Here is a 25,076-nt window from a genome sequence, read left to right on the forward strand (position 1 = left end):
TTGTGTAAATTTGACAACAATTAAATTAGCTATATCTTGATACACTGTGTACAGACATTTCATTTCACAGACAGCTGTTAGCTGATTATGCTAATTAGCTTCTCTAGAAACATCTGAGAGGCTGCATGTATTTTTCAAAGAACGAAAAACAAGTTATAAAGTTACTCATTCCCCAAAATGTATCATATGTATCTTATGGTGTAAATAATTACATTTTTTCAAATAAACGAATTCATAACAAAACGTAATATGATAACCTTACTGGTCACTTTGCTTTGGTATTACATTTTGAACCTAGACTGTAAATGTGCGCGTCATCAAATATCGTGATAACTTCGTGTTGCAGACTAGTTTTGCCAGAAATACCCCTGAATATCCTCTGACACTGTAATCGAGCTACACCTGTAGTCCAAATATACCCACAAACTGTGGCAAGATCGGTTTATGTAGGTAATAGTCAAGATTCTTTATTTGTCACATGCATAGTTATACGAGTACAACGCGCAGTGAAATTAAATGTGTCCTGAAACGCTCCTCGACTGTGCATAAAGGGGACATTATATATGGTAAGTAGTGAATTATATACATTAAGTAAATTAAATAAAACAATCTGGATTTTTAAAATTAAAAGTCTGAAAATGTACATTGTGCGAGTGGAAAGTTAAAGTGTCTTGTGCCATATTAGCACCGCAATGTACTGACAGAGCTGTGGAGGTAGGGTAAACAAGTGCCCACAGTGATATAAACAGAGTAATACAACAGAGTGACCAGAGTAGTACAAACGGTAACGTACAAGGTATAATACACAAGGTAATATCACACGTAATACACATAAATGTAAAACCTTACTTTTATGTTATCAGGAAAAAGAGCTATATATTAACACTAGGGCCTATAATAAATAACTGATGTTTATTTAAACTCTAGGGGTTTTTTTTGGCCCTGTCGTGGTTGTAGTTTTTTTTAACCTTTTCTTTGTTTTTATTTACCTTTTGTTCATTTACATAAATTCATGTTTACCAGCCTATTTATTTGGACCAAGCGATCAAGTTGAAAGATTCTTTTTTTAAAAAATCGCGAAAGCTTAAGTTTAAATTAATCAATGTAAAAAAAAGTTGTATTTTTTTTTTGTTGTTTTTAAGTGCCCGCTTATGTGTGTAGGTTTTAGGCTCCTGCACCACTGAAGGCAGCACAGTGTTTTCATTTTATCCCTTCACGTGTTCATTTACTGGATGTCACAGATGTGTGTGTGAAGCACCAAAATATGGCGCTATCATTTTCAGCCAATCGGCTGCTCGTTTGTAACAGGTTTCAGCTGGCGTCACGGCCGTGGCGGGAACGCGCATTAGGAAAGGAAGGAGGTTGAGAGGCATCGTGATCGCGCTTATCATGTTTGGCTGCTAAGTTCCTCCGGTGTGGAGGCCGATCATTATGGGGGATCCAGGACCCCGAGACGGGATGGACCCTGACCGACCGACGGCTGCGAAGAATTCACTGAGGCGGTTCATACCTGGATAAAAATATTTTGTTGTGAGCAATCATAAACAAGCAGTCAGTGAGCTGCAGAGGAGGCGGTGTTTGCTGGGATTCAATCAGAGCCAGTTGCGGCTGGTAGGTTAACGAGGAGAGGGGGACGTGAGGAAATTGGGAAGGCAGCACTTTTTAAACACCAAGGGATCCGAAGAGCGACGATAATGGATGAATTGTTGATTAGAAGCCGGCCCGGTCAGCCCAACACAGTCGGAGCAGGGTGGGTTCATCCGGTGTGAAATCAGTCGGCTGTAATCTGTTGGCCTCTCCTCCGCCGGGCGGCGATGTCCGCGTTCTGCCTAGACCTGCAGACGTCTGCCGTGGTTTCAGCACCGCTGGAGCTGGACAGCGACTGCATGGAGTCCCGGGGTAGCCCCACCGCTCAGGAGCCCGGTGGCTTTCAGGGTCATCCGCTGCGGCACGCCGGTTCCGGAGGCCTCGGGATGGCCTTGGAGGAGGAACTGGCCATGCTTACCGGGGAGCGGGGAGGTGAGGAGCAGCTGTCAGATCCAGACACGCCTGCGGTGGGGCATAACGCAGACTTGCTGTCGCTCTTTCGCCAAAAGGAAAAAGACTTGGTTTTAGCTGCTAAACTCGGCAAAGCTTTGCTGGAGAGAAACCAAGACTTGACCAAGCAATATGAGAAAATGCACAAAGATCTCAACGAGAAATTGGAGGTAATCTAAAGAAAGTACGCCTGACAAGTTTTAATTCAAGTATCGTTTTGGTTTGTGTCAAGTTTAGGCCTTGTTTGGAAACAAACTCAGCAACAAATGCTGCCTGCAGACTTGCAAGTTCTGTCATTGTACACAATGTGCTCCAAGCCTAGTTATAGTATACAGTGTAGATAGGCATGCTGCTCAGTCCAGTCTATGGCTAGAGTGACCAGCACAGCATTCACTATAAACTCATCATGTTTACAATGAAGGCTTCACAGCTGATCTTTTGTTCTTGTTGTTTTCCAAATGTTTCGAACAACCAGGCACATGGGCCGAGAAAAAACAAATCACATGAAAAAACACAGGGACTAATCCTGGCCTAGTGTATCTGCTGTACATCTGTTCATCCCTTTGATCCATATTTATCCTCAGAGAAGCTGAGCCCCAACATCTCCTTATCATTGATGTTGTTTCATTTTTTTTTGGCAGTGCTTGATGTTGTTTTGTTTTGAGTCTATGTAATACCTCTTTTTTGTGATTGCTTGATCCTAGGACCATAACAGCTGGCAGCTGCTGGTGGTGCAATGCACATCTGTCCACTGCTAACTGCAGAAAAAAGAAGCATCTTATTATCTGAACTGTCACTCCAATAGCTAGGGTCATATCTGTTCAGTGGATTCAACTGGTGTTTCCAGTCTCAACTTTTTTTTGTTTGCTTTTTAACCACCAATACTCTAATGTGTTTGCCCAAGACAGATTTACTTTCTCAGTCCATAGAACCACCAGTATTTGTCATTGTCAAACCCCCAATAGTCTTTTTTGGTACTTGTGTTTAAAGTTAAGGGTTTTAAACACGATGACCTCTTCTTCTTGTCAACATAATGCAGCACCTGGAGCAAGAGAAGCATGAGCTGCGACGGCGTCTGGAAAGCCGGGAGGGGGAATGGGAAGGCCGGGTGGCCGAGCTGGAGACAGATGTCCAGCAGCTGCAGGGTGAGCTGGAGCGACAGCAAGTCCAGCTGAAAGAAGCTGACAGGGACAAGACCAAGGCCATCAGCGAGCTCTCAGAACAGAACCACAGGCTGCTGGAGCAACTCAGTAGGGTGAGGAATGCTTCAGCCTGTGTGCTTGTGTGCATGTTTGTGCTTCAAATGTGTTGCTTCAGGCTCCCTGGGCCACCCTCAAGGAAGATTTAATTAGTCTGGGCTTTGACTCATCATATCACATGGTCTTAAAGCCGCTGTAAATGCCCTTCCACCCCACCTAGAAACACGACTCACAGAAATGCCAGTATGTGCATCTGTGTATCTGAATAAGTGTTTCTCCCTGGCCTGGCTTCAGGGCCAGTGAGGCCACAACTCAGTTTGCCTGGCTGATATGACCTAAGGTGCTCAGCCAAGTGAGGATTCATCACCCCTCAGGGTGGATCTATCTTTATTCAGCCCATCTCTCTCTGACTTCACCTGAATTATGCTAACTCATCAATATAAAAGTGTAGCTTCCAGGTCTTAAGCGGAATAATTTAGAACGATTTGACTGCACACTTATGCAATAGCACTCTGCATATTGACAGGTAATTTGAGTGCAGTTATTATGACTGGCACAGTAGAAAAGGTCTCATAGCAGATCTCCAGACAGACACATTACAGTAGATGAGCACGCAGATGTATAATATAGCAGCGATCGGGGTCACCATGAAAGCTTCAGGCTCTATCCTTGTTGGATATACTGGAAACACATTAGGGTAAACTGAGTCTGACAGCAGGTGGAGACTGACAGAAGTGAGAATGCTAATGTTTGTAGCCAGAGCTGATTAAGCCATCCTAAGGAGCTCAGTACAACACCTCAATCTGTTCAATCAACATCAAAACAAGCAGCCTCTATTCAGACCGAGTGCACACTTAATTGCTCTATTAGAGTGTCCTTTTATTCACACTGTTCACCTCTGTGATAATTGCACTGCCACTTAATAAACAACGGTTTAATATTATTTATGTTCTGCTTGGTGGTTAAAGGTCATCGTATTTAATAACTGATGTCATAGGAATGCTGTGCTTTCACAGACCAGAATGCTGCTTGTGTTTGTGGCTAGATTTGGTGGCTTGTGGTGTGCCCTGTTCCTTTGCACATGAAATTTGATTGCCCCCTCCCAGAATTGAATTGTCATATCAGTGTAACCGTTGGTGGAGATCATGGGGGGACGGTGGAGGCCAGATCCCCCTTTCTTTGTGTAATCTACCTTAATGCATTATCTTAAGTATGATATTTAGCAATGTAACAATATGCCCTGAAGTCCTTTTGTGCTAATTATAGCCGATGAACAACTATATATTCTACATGTTGAAAAAATCGACTCCCCCTCATATGCCTAACAGTGGTTTGGTCCACTTTCTGTCTCCTTTATAACTTCTTTGCTTTTTAAAAGTGACCTTTAAACAAAGGACCTGTGAAGCATCATTCGTTTCATACGCTGCATTTCCTAAGATCCAGTACCTCGCTGTTGAATCAGTGTCGCTGCCATCACTTCTTACAGGCCAGCTATGTGTTAGAGTTCATGTTTATGGAGGCTGGAAATCTGTCAAGTGGTATGGTTTTATATTTATTTCAGACAGAATTTTATGATTTTTTTTTTACTCTTGAAACGCCCCTGATCCTGCTCGTCTCGCACGTGAGAGAAACATACAGCACCTGTCAGGCTAGTGTAACAACTTGAAGGCTGTAAACAGAGGCATCATTGTACTGACTGGTGTCATGTAGCTTTACAGTGGGTGCTGAAGCTACAATTTAAGGTGCCCCAAGGCTCCTGTACAGAACAACTGACAGGCCTGTACAGGTGCTTCGATAATGCCGTCACTACTGCCTCTGATGACGCTCAGGATTGTGCTTGTTTCCCCTCCTGGGAGAAGATATGATCTGCTCCCAGGCACATGGGAAAGGCCCAGTGCAGTTGATTTTTAACCCACAGTTTTCCCCCTCATCTTCATCAGGTTAAATCGGCTTCCTGAGCTGTTTTGCTCCAACACCACGATCGCATTGCAATCAAAGGGCGGTGCTGGACAAGTCAGTTACTGTGGATTGCAGCAAAAGTAGGCACTTAGAATAATTAAACTGGATTTAATTTCACTGAAATCCTGGCATGGGAAACTTTGAAGATATTCCCAGAAGTGGTCTGTGTTATGTTTTGAGGAGGGCAGCAGATCTTGTGGTCTCAGGGAAATTCACGAGAACAAATTGACTGCATCGATCCAGATGTCATGATTCAGGGTGCTGGGCAGACAGAGGAAGACCTACTGGTTAGTAAAAATAATGAGGTCAGCCACAGTGCTCCCACCATCTCACTTTATTCTTTCTTCTTTGCGTCTTTCTTCTTTTTCTTTCTCTTTCTGTCTGGGCTCATTACTAAGCAATGGCCTGTGACTAAGTAATATTAGCTGTTTACATGTCTGGATGAATGGAGGGAATGTAAGGCTACCCCGAGGAAACTGTGCAGTAGTAAAGCCACAGAAGGCCTTTCATTTTCATCTGACCTGTTTCTTGTAATGGTTAAATTTTCTAGTGAAACAGATTCATAATAAAAGTAGATCTATATGTTGTCCTATTAACCCTGTTAAATAAGTTGGCTAAGTGATAACTAGCTTGTCACTGTTGCGTAAGCCATGCCTCCTAAAAATCACAATGAAGCACATCTACTAATTGTTTTCAATCACGTTGCTGATTTCTAAAAAAAAACAAAAAAAAAAAACTGAAACTGAAAAGTTGGATTTTGGAAACAAATGCAAAAGTCTAGCGTGCAGGTGGGCGGGCACAGCTCACAAACTATTATTTTTGTTTAGTTTTCATTGTGGAGCCATGTGATTGGATGATGTGCACAATGGTTAATGTGTGGATGGCAGATGTCTCTCTAAACCCTGTGTATAATAAACAGCACTTATGGTGTCTTTGCAAACATGCAAGCCACCTGTGACATCGAGCACAGTAACTAATGGACTCTTCTACTGGAATTGATGGTGGGATTTGATCACTGTGCTGGTGACAAGCAAGACAGTTCCTTAATAGGCCTAAATGGGCCTGCGTGTTTTTGGTTTTTTGTAGTGCTTTAAATTGCATTTGTGAGCTGTTACTTTACTTATTGCACTATTTGTTATGATGAGACAGAGTTTTTCCTCAGAAATAACAAACTATAAAGACAAACAGTGTAAAATATACTGTGCAGTATTGTGGTCACTTAATGTCAAAGAGAAAGTTACATGTTACAGCAGGGCTGGTCATCCAGTTCTAAAGGTCTAATAACACACACAGGTTCAGTACATACTTCTTATAAGGAAGCACAGTATGTCTCTTGACTATCAGTAAGCTGCAAACTGTCCTTGTGACTTATCATAGAGCTGAAATTTCCAGTACCATCAGTAGATAGTCAGGTCATAGTATTCCCAAAGCCTCCACCCAAACATTGAGATCTCACCAAATACCGCCCCCCCCTCCCGAACAAACAAACAAACAAACAAACAAACAAACAAACAAACAAACAAACAAACAAACAAATAAAAATCCAAGATATAATATTTTCCTAGTCGTCAATGCACTAAATGCGTTGTGTTATCAAAATGTCTGAGTTTCTATATTTGATAAGCTATATTTGAACTGGCCATTCTTGTTTACATTTTACATAGCCTTGCACCTTTTCTTGCAAAAGTGTTATACATCACTGCACAAACAAGTGGACCAGACACAACGCCACGGAAAATCCAGCCTTGTCTCTAATTTAATCACAGAGATCAAAATCAGACCTGTTTGCCAATAAAGCATAAATATATGGATTTACAAAATGTAGAAGCAACAAAAAAAAGTAATAGAGAAATCATTAGCATTAATTATATTTGCAGGTTTATTTTAGCTTTTATTTCTCTGGTGAATCACATTAAGGTCAATTTGTGAATTGATCTCAGCTTTTTTAGACAGTTTTTTTTTAATGCTAAATATTTCATGATTTATGCTTTTATTTATACATTTGCCCATTAACAAGTCTGTTTATGTAAAATGGCCAGCTTTTCAGAGGAAGTAAAACCTACAGGCAAACACAAGAAAACAGTGTTATGCTCTTTTAACAACACAGGGATCAGCTCTTAACAGGCTCTTTTCATTTGGCTCCAGTGAGATGACCTTGACAAGCCAGGGCACTTCATAGGAAGTGATGTAAGTCATGGGGTAAGATACGGTCCTGAAGGGATTAGCTATAATCCAAGCTAATAGCCTTGCTATATGCATTAAGTCAGGAACCAAAACAACTTCAATCCATACTCTACTTAATTAATAACAGCAGCAGGTAACGCTGGTATTTGAGCAAAGAAGATCATAAAAATTGTCCCCTCCTTCATGGTTTTCTTCCGTCTGGGCACTATATTTGTGTGTATGTGTTTTGAATGAGTCCAGATCTGACTATTAATGCTATATGTTATTTCAGTGCACTCAGAGAAAATAGGCTGTCATTGATTCAGGAGGTGTGTGCTTGTTTCCGGGGGTCTGGAGTGTCAGGGCAGCCAATCTCATCGGGCTTAATCTGATCAGAGTGAACAAGCAGGAAAAGGGACCTTTCTGTAATTACATTACCACACAGGCTGGGAGAAAGCAGAGGGTGCCCTGACTCTGCCAAAAAAAAGTGTCACGCTTTATGTTTGGGGTCAATTCTACTTCCCTCAACGTTCAGAGTTTACTTAAGGAAACATGGACTCACCCATGAATGTTGTGTTTGATTCATTTGAGGCTGTACAGGAGGAGTCAGTGCAATTTTTTTCCTCATCGCTTGCTTAAATTTACCTGTCAGGTTAGTTCAAACCTTACATTTATAAACTCCAGCCAGTGCTGCCCATCTGTCCATCCGTTTGCTGACACCATATGGAGCAGTTGCTGGATTACCTATAAGATCTGCTGTCGCACTCACGTATTGTCACGTGGGATTTGTTATGCAACTGTTTAAGACGGAGGGTTCCTCCTTCCATGCAAGGAACAGCACTCTGAGAAAGAGAATGCGGAAAATACCACAAGTACTGAGACCCCAAGTCGCAGCTCCACCAATCCCACTTCTCTGCGGTTGCTATGACAACCAGAGTGACATGCAAATTGAAACCCTCTGTGTTGTTACCATGGGAATGTGCTCTACAGAATGGCACAAGGATACAGATAGTTTGATGCCAGCTTGTGTCACCCAAGACCCTTGATGCACCTGAATCGGGTCCCGCACAGAAAGCCCCAAACAGAATCAGCAGCAGTGACTCTCCTCCTCTTCCTCCTGCCACCTTTGGAAAAGCGAATGTCACGTATTTACCGGAAGTGATGTCCAGAGTAAAGAGGCTTTACGGTAACACGTCTCTCTGCTCAGCCCTACTTTGGTGCCCTGGATTCAGTCGCAGCAGTCTGATTTCTTTTCCCCCCAGTTTGTCCTGTCATGTTGATAATACTTGATCTGGAATCTGAGGAGTTTATGCACAGATTAAGTGACTGTTTGGAACTTCACAGTCGACTCTGCGGTTTGCCCAAAACGATTTCAATCTGTCAGCTTGTTGGGCCAGTGGGTCAGATGTCACATTGGCCTGCTTGTCACACTGGCTCCTGCTACCTGCCCCTGTTTTCCACTCAAAGACAACGGCACTATGTAGTGTTCATCCAGATAAGTACATCTGGGCTTCTTGACTGAACTAATCAGATCAGACTGTCAAGTATTTGTATGTTTTCCTTTTTCCCAGCAAGTTTTTTGGAATGACATATCCAATACCTGCATTTACATTGTTTGAAAAAGGTGTCCTTTTGTGTTATTTCAGAAAACATGACTGTAGTTTGTCAACAGGTTTACAAAGAGTCAACTACATTGACTACCCAACCAACAAACACTTGTTGAACAAAATGTTAAAAGGACAATTATTACAGTCTAATTAATGACAAACTATGACAAAAAAATTCTCTAGTTGAAAGAACGTGTAGATTAGAGGTATCAAACATAAGGAAACACACACACACCTGAGCAGCCCTGAAATATGAATGAAACCACTCAGTTCAGGAAAGAGAAACAAGTGTTACGAGGGGGAAAAAACTCCATGGAAATCACATTTAGCCGACAAAACATCCATGAATCTTTGGTGTTTGGGATATAACTTGGAGTTTTTCATCTCTCTGCTTTCCCAAGTTATATACATCCACCGTTGGTTCTTGTTTACATGCTTCGTGTAAAAAGTAAAAAGAAGGTTTTCCACACCATATTTTTTCGATTCATAAAAGCTCATTCGGCTCCTTTATTACAGCATGGCACACAAAGCATGCTTGTTTTCAATTCTGTGTTTAATTACCAGGTGTAAAGCTGACACATGAATAATTAGACCTATAAAAACTAAAGTTATTGCTTAGTCATCACTTAGTCATCACTGCTCTGCCAAGTAGTTCATGCGATTGGTTCAGTTTATCTACTTGTTGGTAGGATTACTCAAAAAGTTAAGAGATGGTGCTTGTTCAGCTTAGAAGTGATTAAACTTTTAGAGTTAGTCGGGACCTGAATCATGTTTGCAAATATATCACAAACTTATCTGGATCCAGAGATTATTCTAGACCATCAGTACCACAATGTTTTCTGAAGGAAAGCTTAACTTTCACTTTTCAACTTATTTTTACTTTTTGCCCTTCTGATGTAAACATTATTGACTTGTTCTAAAAGAATAACATATAGCAACCCCTGTTTTCATTATTTAATCCAGGTCATATGCATGCAGGGAAGGATTTGATTGTCCATGAGGCGCTAAGTTCTGTAAATCAGGATTTTTTTTAGTGCTGTGTGCTTTTGGAATTCATGATGGATTGAAGTGGATGATAAACTGATTTATTTAAAGGTAAATAGGCCTTTGCAGGTAAGCAGTAGAAACATGAGTAGTCATGGTGCTTACACTGTGTTGTTAGGTGCTGTTCAGAGTGGAGCCCCAGAAATGGTCATAATGGCAGCCTGTCCTTAGAGACTTCCCAAAGAACACTGACACCACAAACAGTGCTGCTTTACAAACAGAAGTGAACTAAAATGGCCTGATGCATGTACAGCCCAGCTGTTGAGCCCTTTCATCTCTCTGTGAGCGCTTCAAAAAGCTGCAGCAGCGTGTAGTGCCATCTAGAGGCTTTTATTGATATTGATGCAATAAGTCATCCTCACTTTCATTCAACACTCGGTGATTAAAAGACAACAAAAATAAGGAAATATAAACGGACTTCCTGCTTCTAGTTTTTTTTTTTGTTAGTCCATTTACTCAATTTTCAGTATCTCCTGAGAGAGATAAAGTATGCTTTTTAGGATTTTGTTGTTGCCATGGCAGTGATGATAATGCAAAATGTAGCTTCCTGAGTGCAGCTTTATGCTAATGATGCACAGCCTGGCTCTGTGTGGTCTGATCCCACCTGTCCAATAAGCTCTAGTGATGCACTAAGGCTGCTGCTGCTGCTGCTTCACTGGATTGCACAAATAGCGAGCAGATCATTTCTGTTGTTTGAGGCTTTTAGCAAGGGCCATGACTTGTGGGTGAATTTGTGCTTTTAGAGAACCAGCTATTAAATGCACCATTTACCAAAACAGACTGGGGAGGGCTGATTTACAGCACGTCAGTGTCACTAACACAGTGTGAGTGCAAACTGAACAGCAATGTGTTTGAGTGTCTGCATGTGTTAGCCTCCAATGAGTCACCATGGGGGAGAAAAGACAAAAGAGTTGCAGTGCCAGTATTCTAATTTAAGTTATCAAGTTCTGCAACACGTTAACATTGATTTTTAATGCCAGTATTACCACGAACAACGCTTACATGAGCAACATTTTACAGTGCTAAATTGTATTCTTTCAAACTAAAAGCAGGCCTCTTTTAAGCTCAGTTTCTGTCCTTCCCTTTCTGTCTTTGTCCAGGCTGCAGAGGTGGAGAGGCAGCTGTCCACTCAGGTCCATTCATTACGGGATGACTTCAGGGAGAAGAGTGTGTCCACACGCCAGCACATGACACGACTAGAGACTCTACAGGCTGAGGTCAGTCTTGTGTGCATCCCGTCTACTGTATACATAACTTCATAACAAGTACAGTTGATTGAACATGCACAAGTGAGAAAACTCCCCCTAAAGCTGACTAGAACTTCTAACAGGAACATTTATCTTAGGTACTTAAGAGTTAAAAAATCATGGTGCCTAGTAGAAGCAATTTAAGTTCATTTCTAAGAACTGTAGGGTGGCGTCAGAACTCAAGGGAAGTTAAAGCAAGACTGTGCAGTTTTTTGAATAAGCTGGTCTGTTCAGATACTTCATTTTGTCCACAACCATGTAGTACACTGTTTTTGACAGGCCCAAGTCAAGTAAGGCAAGTTATACACTTACCAGAAATGTTGGATTTTGCATTTACATTTAAAATGCATTATGCCAGTCACCACTTATCTAAAAATTTTTATACTGAAGATGGCGCTTTAATACGCACCAGCGCCAAACTATGCCACATGCATGTCACATTAACATCAGTGGTTGATTTAAAAAGGAAAGAAAATCTGCATGGCTAGGCTAAGATTGCTAATCTAGACAGCTAAACTAAAATAGCTAATCTAGCTAAAATAGCTAAATAGCTAGTGTGGACATTGCTCTTGGATGCTGACGATATTCTGCTGGCTGGAAACTATCGCAAACATACACGCAGCTATTTAAATATTTCATATTTTCACTATTTCTTTACTTACAGTGCACTGCATGAAGTCATTCTTGTCAGAGATACACTCACAGGGCACTTCATTAGGTACAACTTGCTAGTTCCCTTTTGATTCAGAGCTGCTTCAATTCTTTGTGGCACAGATTCAAAATGATGCTGGGACCATTCCTCAGAGAATTTAGTCCATATTGACATCAGAGCGTCACGCAGTTGCAGCAGGTTTGTCAACTGCACGTTCATAATGAAAATCCTGTTCCACCGCAATCCCAATTTACTCTATTGGATTGTGATTTGGTGACAGCAGAGGTTATTTAAGTACAGCCAACCAGTTTGAGATCATTTGAGTTTTGTGACATACTCTGACCTTTAATGGATGGACGTGGTCAGGAACAATACTCAAGTAGGCTTTGGCATATAATTAATACTCCATTTGTCATAGGAGTAATTCATAAAAGGGGCTAAAATGTGCCAAGAAAATATCCCCACACCATTAAACCACCAATACCAGCTTGACCTGCTGATTCATGACAGGATGGATCCATACCTTCATGTTATTTACTCTAAATTCCAACCCTACCATTCAAACGTTGCAGCAGAAATCAGGACTCATCAGACCGGGCAACATTTTTCCAGTCTTGTCCAATTTTAGTGAGCCAGTGTGAATTGTAGCCTCACTTTCCTATTTTTAGTTAACAAAAGAGATACCTGGTGTGGTCTTCTGTTGCTGTAACTCATCTGCTTCAAGGTTTGACAAGCTGTAAGTCAGCGATGCTCTCATCCTTCCCTTAGCCTCAGCCTAAAGCAGCTTTCCACTGACATGGGATATCAGCAAGAAATTGCTCATTTATTGGGATTTTCCCAGTAGGGTTTTTGAGGCGACTTTTGTTGTGATTTGGCGCTATATAAATAAAATTGAATTGAATTGAATTGAAATATTTAGACCATGTAGACCAGGGAGTGTATATAAGAAAACAGCCTCTAAAGTGAAACCACTGCGTGTCTCACCTGAGGCTTTACCTAGGGCTTTGTTATGAGTTACAGCACAGTCTATGGTCCATCTTTTATTTAGTTAGTATAGCGAGTTCAAACATTTAAGTGGGAGACTCGAGATGCATCATTAGTTTTAATTGTAATCGATCGCGAGGTAGGTAAGTATAAATGTTGCTGTTTATCTGACATCCGGTCCCCTCACTTTACTTGCCTAATGATGATGACTTTAAAGAGTCAGTATGCCATTATCTTGCAATTACCACCTGTAGCCACAGTGTCCACTTGTTCAATAAAAGTCACAGTCATGCTTTAAAGTCTCCACTAATGATAAAAAGAAAAAGAAAAGTCTTTCTTCCCTTAATAGATTATTTTTTTCTCAGGGGATGATCTTCACTTTGAACTCGAGGCACTTGTGTGATTTCTTTCCTTTCTTCTTTATCTTTTTCACCTTTCTCACCATTTCCCATTCCCCTCACCCTCCTTCCTTCTTGGTTGGAGCAGCAAGGGCTAGAAGTGAGTGGTTCCCTTGCACCGTCTCTCAGCCTGACTGCATGCTGCATGTGACACATTGTAAAACAGCAGGAACAGCGAAGGCGCTGATATTCGTTTTGATTTTTGCAATTGCCTGTCATGTGTCTTGATGATGGGGCAAAGTGCTGACTCTTTTCACCTTTATAGTATGTAATATGTTATGTGCGCAGCATTTTTGCCGATCCCTGTTTCCGAGGCCAAGCATGGATACTTTTTTTTTTGTTTTTATCAGAGCATGAGCTGTGTTGTGATGTCAGTTGTGCCATATGTGAATGGATATGTCCTCTACGTCAGTGCTGTAAGAGTTCAGGTTGTTCCGCAGCTTCTCTTCAAAGCCAGGGAGAAAACACCCAGACTGCAGAGCTTGTGCTATAATTGGGAGAAAAGGCTCCTGCTCTATATTTAGAGATACTGCAATGTCTGGGTGCTCCCCTTATTCCAATGCTTTGCCTTTATATGACATGTTCTTGATGACTAATGGCTTTTAGGGTGAAAGCAGAGACTATCGCAGAACCCAAAATATCCAGAACCTGATCACGTAGATGCACATGTGCCAGTAAAAACAACTGTTCTGCATGAAAGCTCCCTGTGCTGCGAAGTAGGTTATCAGATGTAGGTCAGAAGCAGGAGGGATAAAAATGAGCAGAGCTGATGTTTGTTTAATGGGCAAAGCTGCTCAGGCAGCTGCAAGGGAAGACAATTCATGAAGTCTATCTTGTGTCTTCAATATAAGGCCATTACACAGGCACGGTAAGCAGTACACTGCTATGAAACTTTGTGTAGATGCTAAAGCATCACCAAAACATTCCTGAAGACGAGGGTGGCGACCAATGCTGACACCCGTGCTAGGCAACGAACATTCTTTAGGCCAGTGGGAGTGCTTTTAATCTTGTGTAAGAGCCCAGCTTCCCTCACAGGCAGGGAAAAAACAATATGCAGCCTTTAATCCGGTCCATAGCTGCCCATTTGTTTGCGATCGACCAGGAAATCTGAGCAATGCTTGGATTCTAAACGCAACGCCTGCTTCCCACAGCGCAGGGTCTAACTGTCACTGTTTGAAATGCTAGATTAAGATGCTGTCAGAACGGAAGATGGAGTCGGAGCACCGAGTGCACGCCATGCTCGAGGAGAACGAGTTGCTGCAGAATACTGTGGATGAGCTCCGGGAGAGGACGCTGGTGCTGGAGAAGCAGTGTCACGAGAAGGACCTCCAGGTATGGACACATAAATGAAGCTTCGGGGAATAATTGCTACCTTAGTAGATAGTGTATATTATTCCTATTATTATTATTACAAATGATTAGAGTGGTTTTAGATTATTTTACTTTCCCTCATTTTCTTTCATATCTAGCTGTTACAGTAGTGGTATAGTATATACACTATTACATCAGTGTACAAACAAGTAATCCCTGTGAGTTTTTATGTGCATAGCCAACCCGAAAAAAGTTACTTAAAAGAAGGAGAAAGGGAGGTAAAACGGCTTGTTTCAGACAGTGGAGGAGCTGATGAACTCCACTAAGGTTCAGTATTGCATAAATAACAATGATTTTGAACTATCTATCATCCAGAGCTACTCTAATATAGTCCAAGTATAAAAATATAGAGTTGGAAATGAGATGAATGCCACTGTTAAGTCTTAGTTAACTCCTCTCTCGTGTCCAGTTGCGGCAGAGCCAGCTGGAGCTGCTGGAGGTTCAGGTGTCCCACAGGCAGCTGGCTGCTAGGTTGGAGGAGCTGACGGAGGAGCACAGCCTCCAAACTCTGACCCCCCATCCTTCCAGCCTGCTGTGTGAGATAGAGCAAAGTATGGAGCAGGAGGAGCAGGAGCAGGAGAGGGAGCAGGTAGCGATGTTTATGACTGCCTGATCGTATCCACAGTCAGTTTGTTTAAACTCGCTGTGAGCATCAGGAGTGTTGGTGACTAATATCTAAACTATCTTGTCTTGTTGATCAATCAGCTACGTCTTCAGCTATGGGAGGCCTACTGTGAAGTTCGCTCACTTTGCTCTCATCTGCGGGGAAACGATGTCACGGATTCAGCGCTGTCCACTGACTCCTCCATGGACGAGTCCTCTGAGACTTCCTCAGCCAAGGATGTGCCTACTGGGAGCCTCCACACCAGCTTGCTAGAGCTACGGAGGCTCACTCAGAATCTGCTGGATGGCAATGAGTCTACGGTAATGAGCAACACGCTGGCAGTCAGCATTGTTGTTGTTAGACTAATATTAGGTGTTACCTGAAAAAGTGAGATAATGACTAATTTTGGACTACTAGTAATTTTTGGCGATTGAATCATTTCAAAAGAAGAACTATTTATGTAGTACTGTACACGGCAATACAGCATCTTATTTTCTGTGTGACAAAAGTCTTGAGCCACCGCTTGTTCTCATCAATAGTTCTCCAGGCTTTTCAGAGGAATACTTCTTTTGTTTGCTAAGCCACCTAACACTGACCTGTGAATCATTCAAGCATAAGAAAGGTACACAAGGAAGGAACCAGTGTTGTGACTACACACAACAGACAAAGAAATCCATTTTAAATTTTATCTTTAGGCCCTTTGGTGCTAGCAGTCTGTCACAGAAACATTTGTTATAACTATTAGATGAAACTTGGCATGTCTTGGTGTGCAGTGTGTCCTAAAAAAATCTGAGGAAACTGGATAAGTGGAAGTGGTGGGCCTAAGCCAGCTGTGTCCAACTCCAGGCCTCAAAGGCCGGTGTCCTGCAGGTTTTAGATAGCACCCTGGGTCAACACACCTGAATCAAATGATTAGTTCATTACCAGGAGAACTTCAAAACATGTTGAGGAGGTAATTTAGCCATTTAAATCAGCTGTGTTGGATCAAGGACACATCTAAAACCTGCAGGACACTGGGCCTTGAGGCCTGGAGTTGGACACCCCTGGCCTAAGCTATCTGCAGAAGTTGGGCAGTATCCCAGAGTCAGAAACAGGAAAGACCTGACACAGAACCCGAGAGACGCTGTTCACTGAAGCCCCATCAGAAATGGTCTCAGTTGAAGGGTAGCTGTCAGGAAGCCATACTTAGGGACGGGCAACAGTCTTATGGAGTCATGAGTCTAAATTTAAGGTATTTGGTTCAAATTATCATCAGTATGTATGGAGGAGGCCAGGAGACAGGTGCACTGAATGTCTACAGACTTTCCCACTACTCTGTTTTTATTTTAAACAGGCAATGCTCACCTCACTTTGTCTTTACAATATGTAATGCAAATTTTTAGCATTAAAGAAATCATCGTCACTTTACACATAAGTTCCTTTCTCATAAAGCCGATACTGTCCACAGTAAGTCTTTGTTGTAACGTGTGTGCTTTGTGTGCAAAGGGCTCACGGCGTAGTGATGAGGAGGCTCTGGAGGAGCAGGTGAGGAAACTGGGAGAAGAGTTGCGGGAAGTCAGAGAGCTGTATGAGGCGGAGCAGGACAAAACACGCGGCAATAAAGAGGAGCTGCTGCAGCTGCACAACCAGGTAAAACAACCATGTGTGTGCATCATGTATGTGCATGTCAGTCAGAGATTTAGATAATAAATGTAGCTGAAGTCAAGATCCTTTCCTGTCTTTCTGGGGTAATAACGCTGCATTAAGGAGTTTCTCATGTCTAACAAGAACACGTAGTGCAGCAGATGTAGTCCTCACCCTGTTGTGCATCAGTTTGAATTTGATGCATGCTTTTTCTAATGTGGGACATTGCTTCAACCTTGTTCAACCTTCTCTCTGCCAGGACAGCTCACGCTCTCCTGTGGGTTTAAAATGCCGTCTTGCATGATTTAAATGACACAAGCTGCTCACGCACTCCATCTTCTGCCGAACTAGGTCAAACAAATATCTCGCCCATGAGCACCATGTTGTCTAACTTTGCCATTAAACCGTGCACCCTGAATACATGGCCTCAATCTCACAGGGATGTTTCATTCGCATTCACTCTGCATGATCCACAGGTGGCGCTGCTCTCTGTAGAGATGCGCTCTCTCCGAGAAGAGAACGAGCGAATGAGGACAATGGCTGAAGTTCGAGAACCCAGCGAGCAGCTCCAGAGTGCGATCAGAGACCGAGACGATGCCATAGCTAAGTAAGACTGTGCGATTTCACAACTAGCTTAGTCCTTTATCACTACTTCAACAGGTGTTTGCACGGGTTTAGTAAGTTCATTTTGCTGTTGAAAAGATTACAAGTTTTATCTTTTTACTGTATTTACATTAAATTTATGCCTCAGTTCATCAAACAGTGCGACAGCGCTTTAATTTTTTTCAAGTTATAATATAATGAGATGTAAATATTTTCAGCCATCATTTCAGATTTTAATCATATGTTTGATAACTGAATTATCAAGTCTGTTAATCCCTAACCCTAAACCTTATTATTCTAGAGTCTAGATAGATGAAAAAAACAGTTCTAGAGCAGCTGTCCCCAACCCCCGGGCCACGGATCGGTACCGGTCTGTGAGTCGTTTGGTACCGGACCGCGAGAGTTGAGGCTCAGGTGTGAAGTGGTTTTCAGGGTTTTTAATCTTTTTTTTTTTTTTTTTTTTTTTAATCGTTAACGCAGTTTTCCTGGGTCTTTTCCATGTATTATAAAACCATCTTTTTTTTTTTGATACCTACCAGTGCTGTGTTTTTTTCCACGACACCTTAAAGGCAGGTCTGTGAAAATATTGTTGGACATAAACTGGCCCGTGGCGCTAAAAACGTTCGGGACCGCTGTTCTAGACCATAATGTCATGATCTAGAACTGTGACATACATGCTGACAAAGTGCTCTTATCCATCTAAAATCTGCTGCTTGTGCAAGTACAAATTGATACAGCATATATTCAACATAACTGTGAGGTTTGCTGCAAGAAGTCAACTTATTCTGTCACTGAGTAATGACTGATTTGTGTGGCAAAGTGCCAGAGCTGACTTTGCGTGTGGCCTTCATTCATATTGTTGTGTGTGTGTGTGTGTGTGTGTGTGTCTGTGTGTGTGTCTTGCAGGAAGAAAGCGGTAGAAATGGAGCTGGCCAAATGTAAAATAGACATCATGTCTCTGAACAGCCAGCTGTTGGACGCCATCCAGCAGAAGCTCAATTTGTCGCAGCAGCTGGAGGCTTGGCAGGTGGGTCAAAGGCAATATTCAGCATTTATTTATTTTTTTGGAACAGCTCATTTTAAAAACACAAGTTACGTAAATGGCAACGCAATAAAAGATGAAGTGCGACTAAATTAGGTTTGGACAACTTTAAATACACTTATACATGAATAAAATGCGTCTAGCTGCTAGAACAGTTTGTCCATCCCCCCTGTCTTCGCTGTAGCTTGTGTCAGTCTGTTACCTTAAAGCCACTCACAGCATCTGTGTATTCAAACTGAGCTACTCACTTTACTGCGGAGGGAGAGTGTCAGTTTCTTGTCTGTGATGGACAAAAATAAAGGAACATTACAGTGTTGTGTAAAAGTCTTGAGCCAATATTTATTTACTTTTTGCTTCTAAGGAGCCAGAATTTCTGGCAATTGGTGGTCTCAAGGAAAGGTTCTCCAGGATTTTTGAGTCTTTTAAAGGTTTTAACACTGAGCCATGACACAGTCAAGCATAAAAAAGCACCTAACTCAAGGGAGGAACCAGTGATATCTTCAAATAACAGACAACCTGGTGAAGACTGAATTTTAAATGTTATCTTTAGGAACTTTGCAACTTGCAGTCTGTTGCAACCCTCCTTTAAACTTCAGGCTATCAGAAAGTGTCTGAAAGTCATGTCCTTAAGATATCAGAAAAACATCCAGCAAAGACCTGACACAGGACCTGAGGGATCCGGCATCTGGCCCTTCAGTTGATTCATCTACTGTTTGATGAAGTGTTGTACGGGTGGAGGGTGGCTGTCAAGAAGCCATTCTTACAGAAGGGAAACAGGGAGAAAAGACTCTGGTAAATTACACAAGAACTGGACTGAAAATCAGTGGCAACAGGTCTTATCGAGTGATGAATCCGAATTTGAAATTTTTGGTCCGATTCATTATCAATAGACAACTTAAAGAAATTAGAAGATTTAGATTTTGTGTGACATTTTGAACAGTTCAAGCTATGTTGAAGAATAAAGTCAGTGATAACAAATATTGACTTTCAAGATTGTGTTTCAATAAATTTCTACCCCCACCCACAAGGGGTGACTCAACACTTTTACACAGTACTGTATTAGACTTTTTGCTTGAACATATTGTGTGTGTGTGTTCCCTCCCCATCCCCTTTATCTGTAACAAGCTGCTCTTTCCTCTCTCTCCTCCCTACCCACAGTTTGCCTCCTCAGGGCTCTTTACTGTTTGGCTCTTGTGGTTTCTGATCTAGTGGCCTTTCTCAGCTTCTGTACCACCCCTTCTCCCCTGTGGTACTCACCCCCCCTCCTGCCTTAGAGGTGAGCCCGGGCAGTGCCATCTCGCAGTTTTACCTCGCACCAGCTAAACCAGCCACCGCTGAGCCATTCCATGCCAAGAGAAATGCCCATTTCAGCTCTTTTTTCCCTCCCCATCTGAAACCATTAACCAGCACAGAGAACCATCTAAACCCACCACCTCCTCTCTTACCACCTGTTTGTGTCCTCTCTGCTTTCACTTGCATATGCCGGTCCACTGGTCAGCTTACCTGTTGAGAGAACACCCCTTTCAGAAGTGCAGATCACAATATTTGAATTGTGTATGGTTATATTTGTGCTACTGTATGTCGGTGACATTAGGGGATAAATTAAATTATGGTTGTTTTTTTTTCCAGGTACCTAAGTCGCAGTCTGACATCACAATTGGTTCCCCCTTTATTAAACAGCTTGTTAGTGCCCTCTGGTGGCTTTATACCTCAACAACAACAACCAAGAATGAATCTGGCATCAGATTCAAAGTGTTTGGTGCAGTTCAGAACAGTGGACTCTTACACAATGTGCCAAATTTATGCTTGTTTTATTTTTTTTTTTTCAATCCTTTACTTTGTTTAGTGAATTACTGAATAATTTTAAATTCCCGTGCCTCTCAAAAATGATTTAAATAATGTATTCTGAGGGGAAACTACTTTTTGTCAAGACTTTACAGTGTAGTAAGGTTCGTATGATCTAGAATAGAATAGAATAATAGAATAATCCTTTAATTGTCCCACAAAGGGAAATTTGGTTGTATCAGCAGCAAAACAAAAAACACACATATACAAAAAAAAACAGGACACAGAACAGAAAACTCTACCACAGGTAAAAGGTAATGGTGGTGTTTCTATAATTACTATCCAACAGGTAACTTGTTCAGTGGGTCCAATGTTTCCAGAAGTGCTTGTAACATCTCACCGCACGCCCTCTCCGCATGACCTTTCCTTCTTGTCATTCACTCATTTACCTTTCTGCTTTTAGGATGATATGCACAGAGTGATTGACCAGCAGCTGATGGACAAGCACCAGGACGAGTGGCGCGCAGCCCCTACATCTCTGTCGGGGTCGTCCGTAACCCACAGGGGTCAGTCCTCAAGAAGAGCTCAGCGTATCTCCGACCGGGACAAGAGACTTTTCTCTTTTTTCAAAAAGAACTGAACCCTATCATGCTGGCCCTGAGCACAGCCGACAGACGCAGACGGACGAGGTGCAGGACAAGGAGGGTAGTGACATCACAATACAGGGGGTAAAAACACAGCCAAAGACAGGCAGTGCACATGCACACTGAGGTTTTTTTTTAATTTATTTTGGGGGGGGGGGGTCATTTTGCACTTTATCTGTCCCATTATTATTCCCCTAGTGATTAATTGGTGACTGCTGACAGTGAGTGAAATGTTGAGAACTTCCCCAGAGGCTTTGGCTTAAGGCCCCTCACATAGAAAGCTATTGATCTTACAGAGCATGAACAGGGTCATGAAATGTACCTCCAGAAGGGGAGGTTTCCTTGTAGTGCCTAAAACTATCTCTACTACCCCACTGCCAACTCTGTAGAGAAAGAAGACTATTTATTAACTCTTACTGTATGCATCCCAGTTAGCAGGCCAAGGAGTCTGGGGAAAGACGGGCAGATACGTGGGACCAAGCAGGATCACGAAGAAAAGATGAGGATAGTTGGAGAAAGCTATAAGTCTATAATACTATAAGACATGACAGAATATGATTGCTATCCTCTAGGTACAGAGCAACAATGCTCCAGTCAGCCCATGTGATCTCTCAGGTTTATTCATTTGTTCAGGGGAACATGAGGCTTGATGTATCAGGAATATAGAGTGTTGTTTACTTGGCTTAAGTGAGTGGGGGAGCCCCATCATTTATAGCCCCACATCCAAACACTCAGAGTAAGAAAAGATATCTCTACAGGGGTATCACAAATATATACATACACTATTAAAGCTGCACTAAGCAATATTTTTATAGAAACAAATAGCTTAACATTTGTTTTCTTTTTCTCATTAAATCCACCAAGACATCACTATCTTTATTCCATAATTTTGATTCCAACTTTTTTGGCCCTGAAATTTATTTGGCACAAAGAAACATATTTTTAAAACAACTGCTAATGCTACAGCCCATTGCCCAATGGATCAGTGAACCATAGACTTTATAGAAAATTCTGGACTCTATAGTTTTGAAACTTCAATTTAAGCATTTTGGCCACTGCATGTTGTGTTTTTGGAGCCAGAGCTTGGATCAGAGGCTGGAGTGCTAAGTCATGCTAGCAGGTTTAGCAAACTGCATCGATAAGCTAATTAGTGCTAAGGAGCATTAAGAACATACCAGAAATTCATTAACCAAAACTCCAGCAGATGTTCTGTATGGCACAGCTGCCGTATATATTCAGAAGATTCTACTTAAAAAAGTTCAAAAAGAAAAGAAACCACATATATGGTGTTTAGCTCAATTTAGCAGAGGTGAAGCCTAGTAGCTATACAGCTTCTAGCTAGCTGTTAGCACACCTGCTAGTCAAAAGGTCTACACCCAAGTTTTTAGCCTTGGGTTTATACCCTAATGGAAGAGTTAATTATAAGGCTGTAAACATGGATTTTAACGTCCATGTTAACATGAGACTTTAGGGGAATCACTCACTTTTGGAGCCATCGTTAAGTGACTGCTGCAGGTAGTTTTTGGAACTGCTTTTTCAGCTCTGGGGATGTGGTCATGTTGCCAAACAATTTTAATAAAATGTGACATTATGTGTTTTTGAAGTATTTGCAGATAGTTCCATTTGCAACAGTTGGTTTAGTTTTAAAGAAATTATTTTTCCATTGAAAGCAGGAGAAGAAACTCAAATCCTAAGTTTTTTTTTTTTGTATAATGCAACCAACACTCTCCGACAACTCTCCAGCCTACCTTTTACCTGTTGTACTTTACAACACTTTTTTCGGGTTAGTGTAAGTTTCTAGCTTCCTAACCCAAAAAGAAAAGGATCATAATATTTGTATTATATTAAGAGAATATCTGAATTGCGTGAATGTGTAATGATCTGTGTTATGAACACAGTCAGGCCTCCATGTTCACCTCTGACACCTGAATAAACCTTTGGGTAGCTCAAGTAATTTACAAAGTCTGTCCAGCTGTTATTTTTCTACATTTAATGTTATATTTAAGATTTAAAAATGTATAATTTTTTTTAAAAGATAATCTACTGTTGAATGTTGTCCCCATGATGTCAATCATCTTCCTAGTTGACCAAAATTTCCAATATGTTTACATCAGCTTGAGAAGAAGGCAGAACTGCTGTATGTAGAGTGCTCATCAGCTCTCCGTGTCAACAACGTGTTGAATTTCGCATTGTTAAAAGGCATGTCAGTGTACAGTAACTCCACAAAACGTCCTCCACAGTGGTCAGCATTTGCTGCTTTGCTTTGCGTTTACCACTATCAGAGAAGTTCTACCTCCATTCTCATTGCTTCAGTACTTCACGGGCACTTTGATTTCTCGGCCGCGTGCTTCCGTTCTTTTCGTCTGTCGTCGAAAAGCAGGCGTTGACCTGAAAATGCATGGACGACTCCCAGTGTGGTGCAGCGATGTCTCTCATGTCTGTCTGTGTTTAAACTCACGTCTAACGCAGCTGCGCAAACCTATGCAGATGTCTTTGTGTTGTCTCAGCTGGTTGTAGGGGGAGGATCAACCCAAAGAGTGATTTTTATATATATAAAAAATGGAATAGGTTTGGATGAAACTGATATATTTATATGACAAAAAATGTGTACCTTTTGAATGAAAGTCTTTTTGTAGACAGAAGAACACCTGTATAATGCTGTTTGTAGACTGTATTTTATTTTCTTCAGTTTTTGTTGTTCTGGTGTGGCATGCAGTTGAGATTATAGTCCCAGTCAAGTCAATCCCAGGAGATCAAACAACCTAAACTTTGCATCATATCTACAGTAAACCCTTAAAAACATCACCTCACTTCAGTTTATCTGACACGTTCTCATACAACTTTTTGACAAGGCATCCCATATAAATAGTTAATAAAATATCAGGAGTAGTTTAACTACCACTAAATTGCTTACTAATGCTTTAGGGATTAGTTATGAGCATTGGTTGAGATTTTAAGTTTGATTGAGAAATATTAAACTGCTAATACCAACTTCCTGTTGGTAGCTGTTTGTTTAGATGTGACTGTGTGTCTGAGTGCAAATATGACATTTATGACATATTCCTTTAGAAGTCCTGTGTAAATGAATCAACAGGCCACTTGCTCATAACACAGAAATAGATGACTTATTTTAAAGATCCCAATAAGAGTCTGCATAAGGTATTACAAAAATATCAGTGATAGTTTTTTGACCTTTAATGCAGCCTTTGAAAAATCCCTCCATTTAGGGGTGTCTTATCACAAAGTTCTTTCCTGCTGTGTTTGATGTGTTGTGATCAGAAACCTGTTCCCCCTTCTGGCAGAAATAAGCAGTAAGTGTGATGGCATATGGATTTAAAAACTGGACCTTCAGATTTGTGACTGGATGACCGGTGTGAGAAAGCTCTGACTCAACACCAGTGGCTCCTGCCCATCACCAGACTTCAGTTTGTTTGTTTTTTCATGTAGAGAAATCATACTGTGTACCATATTCAGTTCTGTCAGCATCGTGTTCTTTTCCTCGGTGTATCCGCTCCTTCATTTTCCGACTGAAAGCATTTTTAAAACTCTGTGTGCTGTGTCTCTGTGGTAAACATCACGCTGCTGCCACCGTGGATCGAGTGTGTGTCCAGGGGCAGACAGACATGCCATTGAATGTTTGCTTGTGTCTCCTTGGGCGGATGTTGTTTAGGAATTTAGAGCTTTTGTTGGGCCCATTGTGCTCCATGTGAGTGCTTCCATTCACCCATGACTAACGGCACTGTTTCAGTTAGAAAATGCTTCAAACTATTCAAAATATTAATCATGCAATTTTCTTAAGACTTTTTTTTTGGTTTGTTTTTGTACGAATAAATACTTTACAATCAACTTGTCTCTGCTGACTTGGATTTGAAAACTGGGACACTTTCTGCCTGTGGTTCTCAGAGCCACACATATTTTAAGCAGGAAAAAGCAGTTTTACAAAAGTTGTATTTTATATATGGCCCAGGAATCCAGGAAGTGACACATCCATGTTATGTTTGGGATCTGATGTGATTCGCAAACAGATGAACCAGATGAATTTCATTCGAGCTTAGATAATGCATTAACTTCATCAAGTCTTCATTTGTCATATTCTTTAGTTTATGACCAAAAA

The 25,076-nt window shown here is 41.4% G+C and overlaps 1 protein-coding gene across 5 annotated transcripts; it reads left to right on the top strand.

Annotated features, from left to right (window-relative positions):
• Positions 1–1,357: 1,357 nt before the first annotated feature.
• bicdl1 (BICD family like cargo adaptor 1) lies at positions 1,358–24,808 on the top strand. 5 transcript variants are annotated; one of them, XR_014801788.1, is made up of 12 exons: positions 1,358–2,207; positions 3,077–3,292; positions 11,110–11,226; positions 13,379–13,390; positions 14,476–14,622; positions 15,071–15,250; positions 15,367–15,585; positions 16,751–16,894; positions 17,365–17,495; positions 18,398–18,518; positions 19,692–19,809; positions 20,782–20,876. XR_014801788.1 is itself a non-coding variant. In XM_084945541.1 (12 exons), exons 1-12 carry the CDS (start codon positions 1,815–1,817, stop codon positions 20,956–20,958), a joined length of 1,911 nt encoding a protein of 636 aa, XP_084801667.1. In that variant the 5' UTR covers positions 1,358–1,814; the 3' UTR covers positions 20,959–24,808. The 5 variants fall into 5 exon arrangements, 4 of the variants coding, with proteins under 4 accessions (XP_084801667.1, XP_084801664.1, XP_084801665.1 ...); XM_084945541.1 differs by having other exon boundaries at positions 19,756–19,809; positions 20,782–24,808; XM_084945538.1 differs by lacking the exon at positions 19,692–19,809 and having other exon boundaries at positions 20,782–24,808.
• Positions 24,809–25,076: the final 268 nt, after the last annotated feature.

Source organism: Perissodus microlepis, chromosome 12 (genome assembly GCF_051167445.1).
Source record: "Perissodus microlepis isolate ML-2025 ecotype Zambia chromosome 12, ASM5116744v1, whole genome shotgun sequence".
NCBI classification, from domain to species: Eukaryota; Metazoa; Chordata; class Actinopteri; order Cichliformes; family Cichlidae; genus Perissodus; species Perissodus microlepis.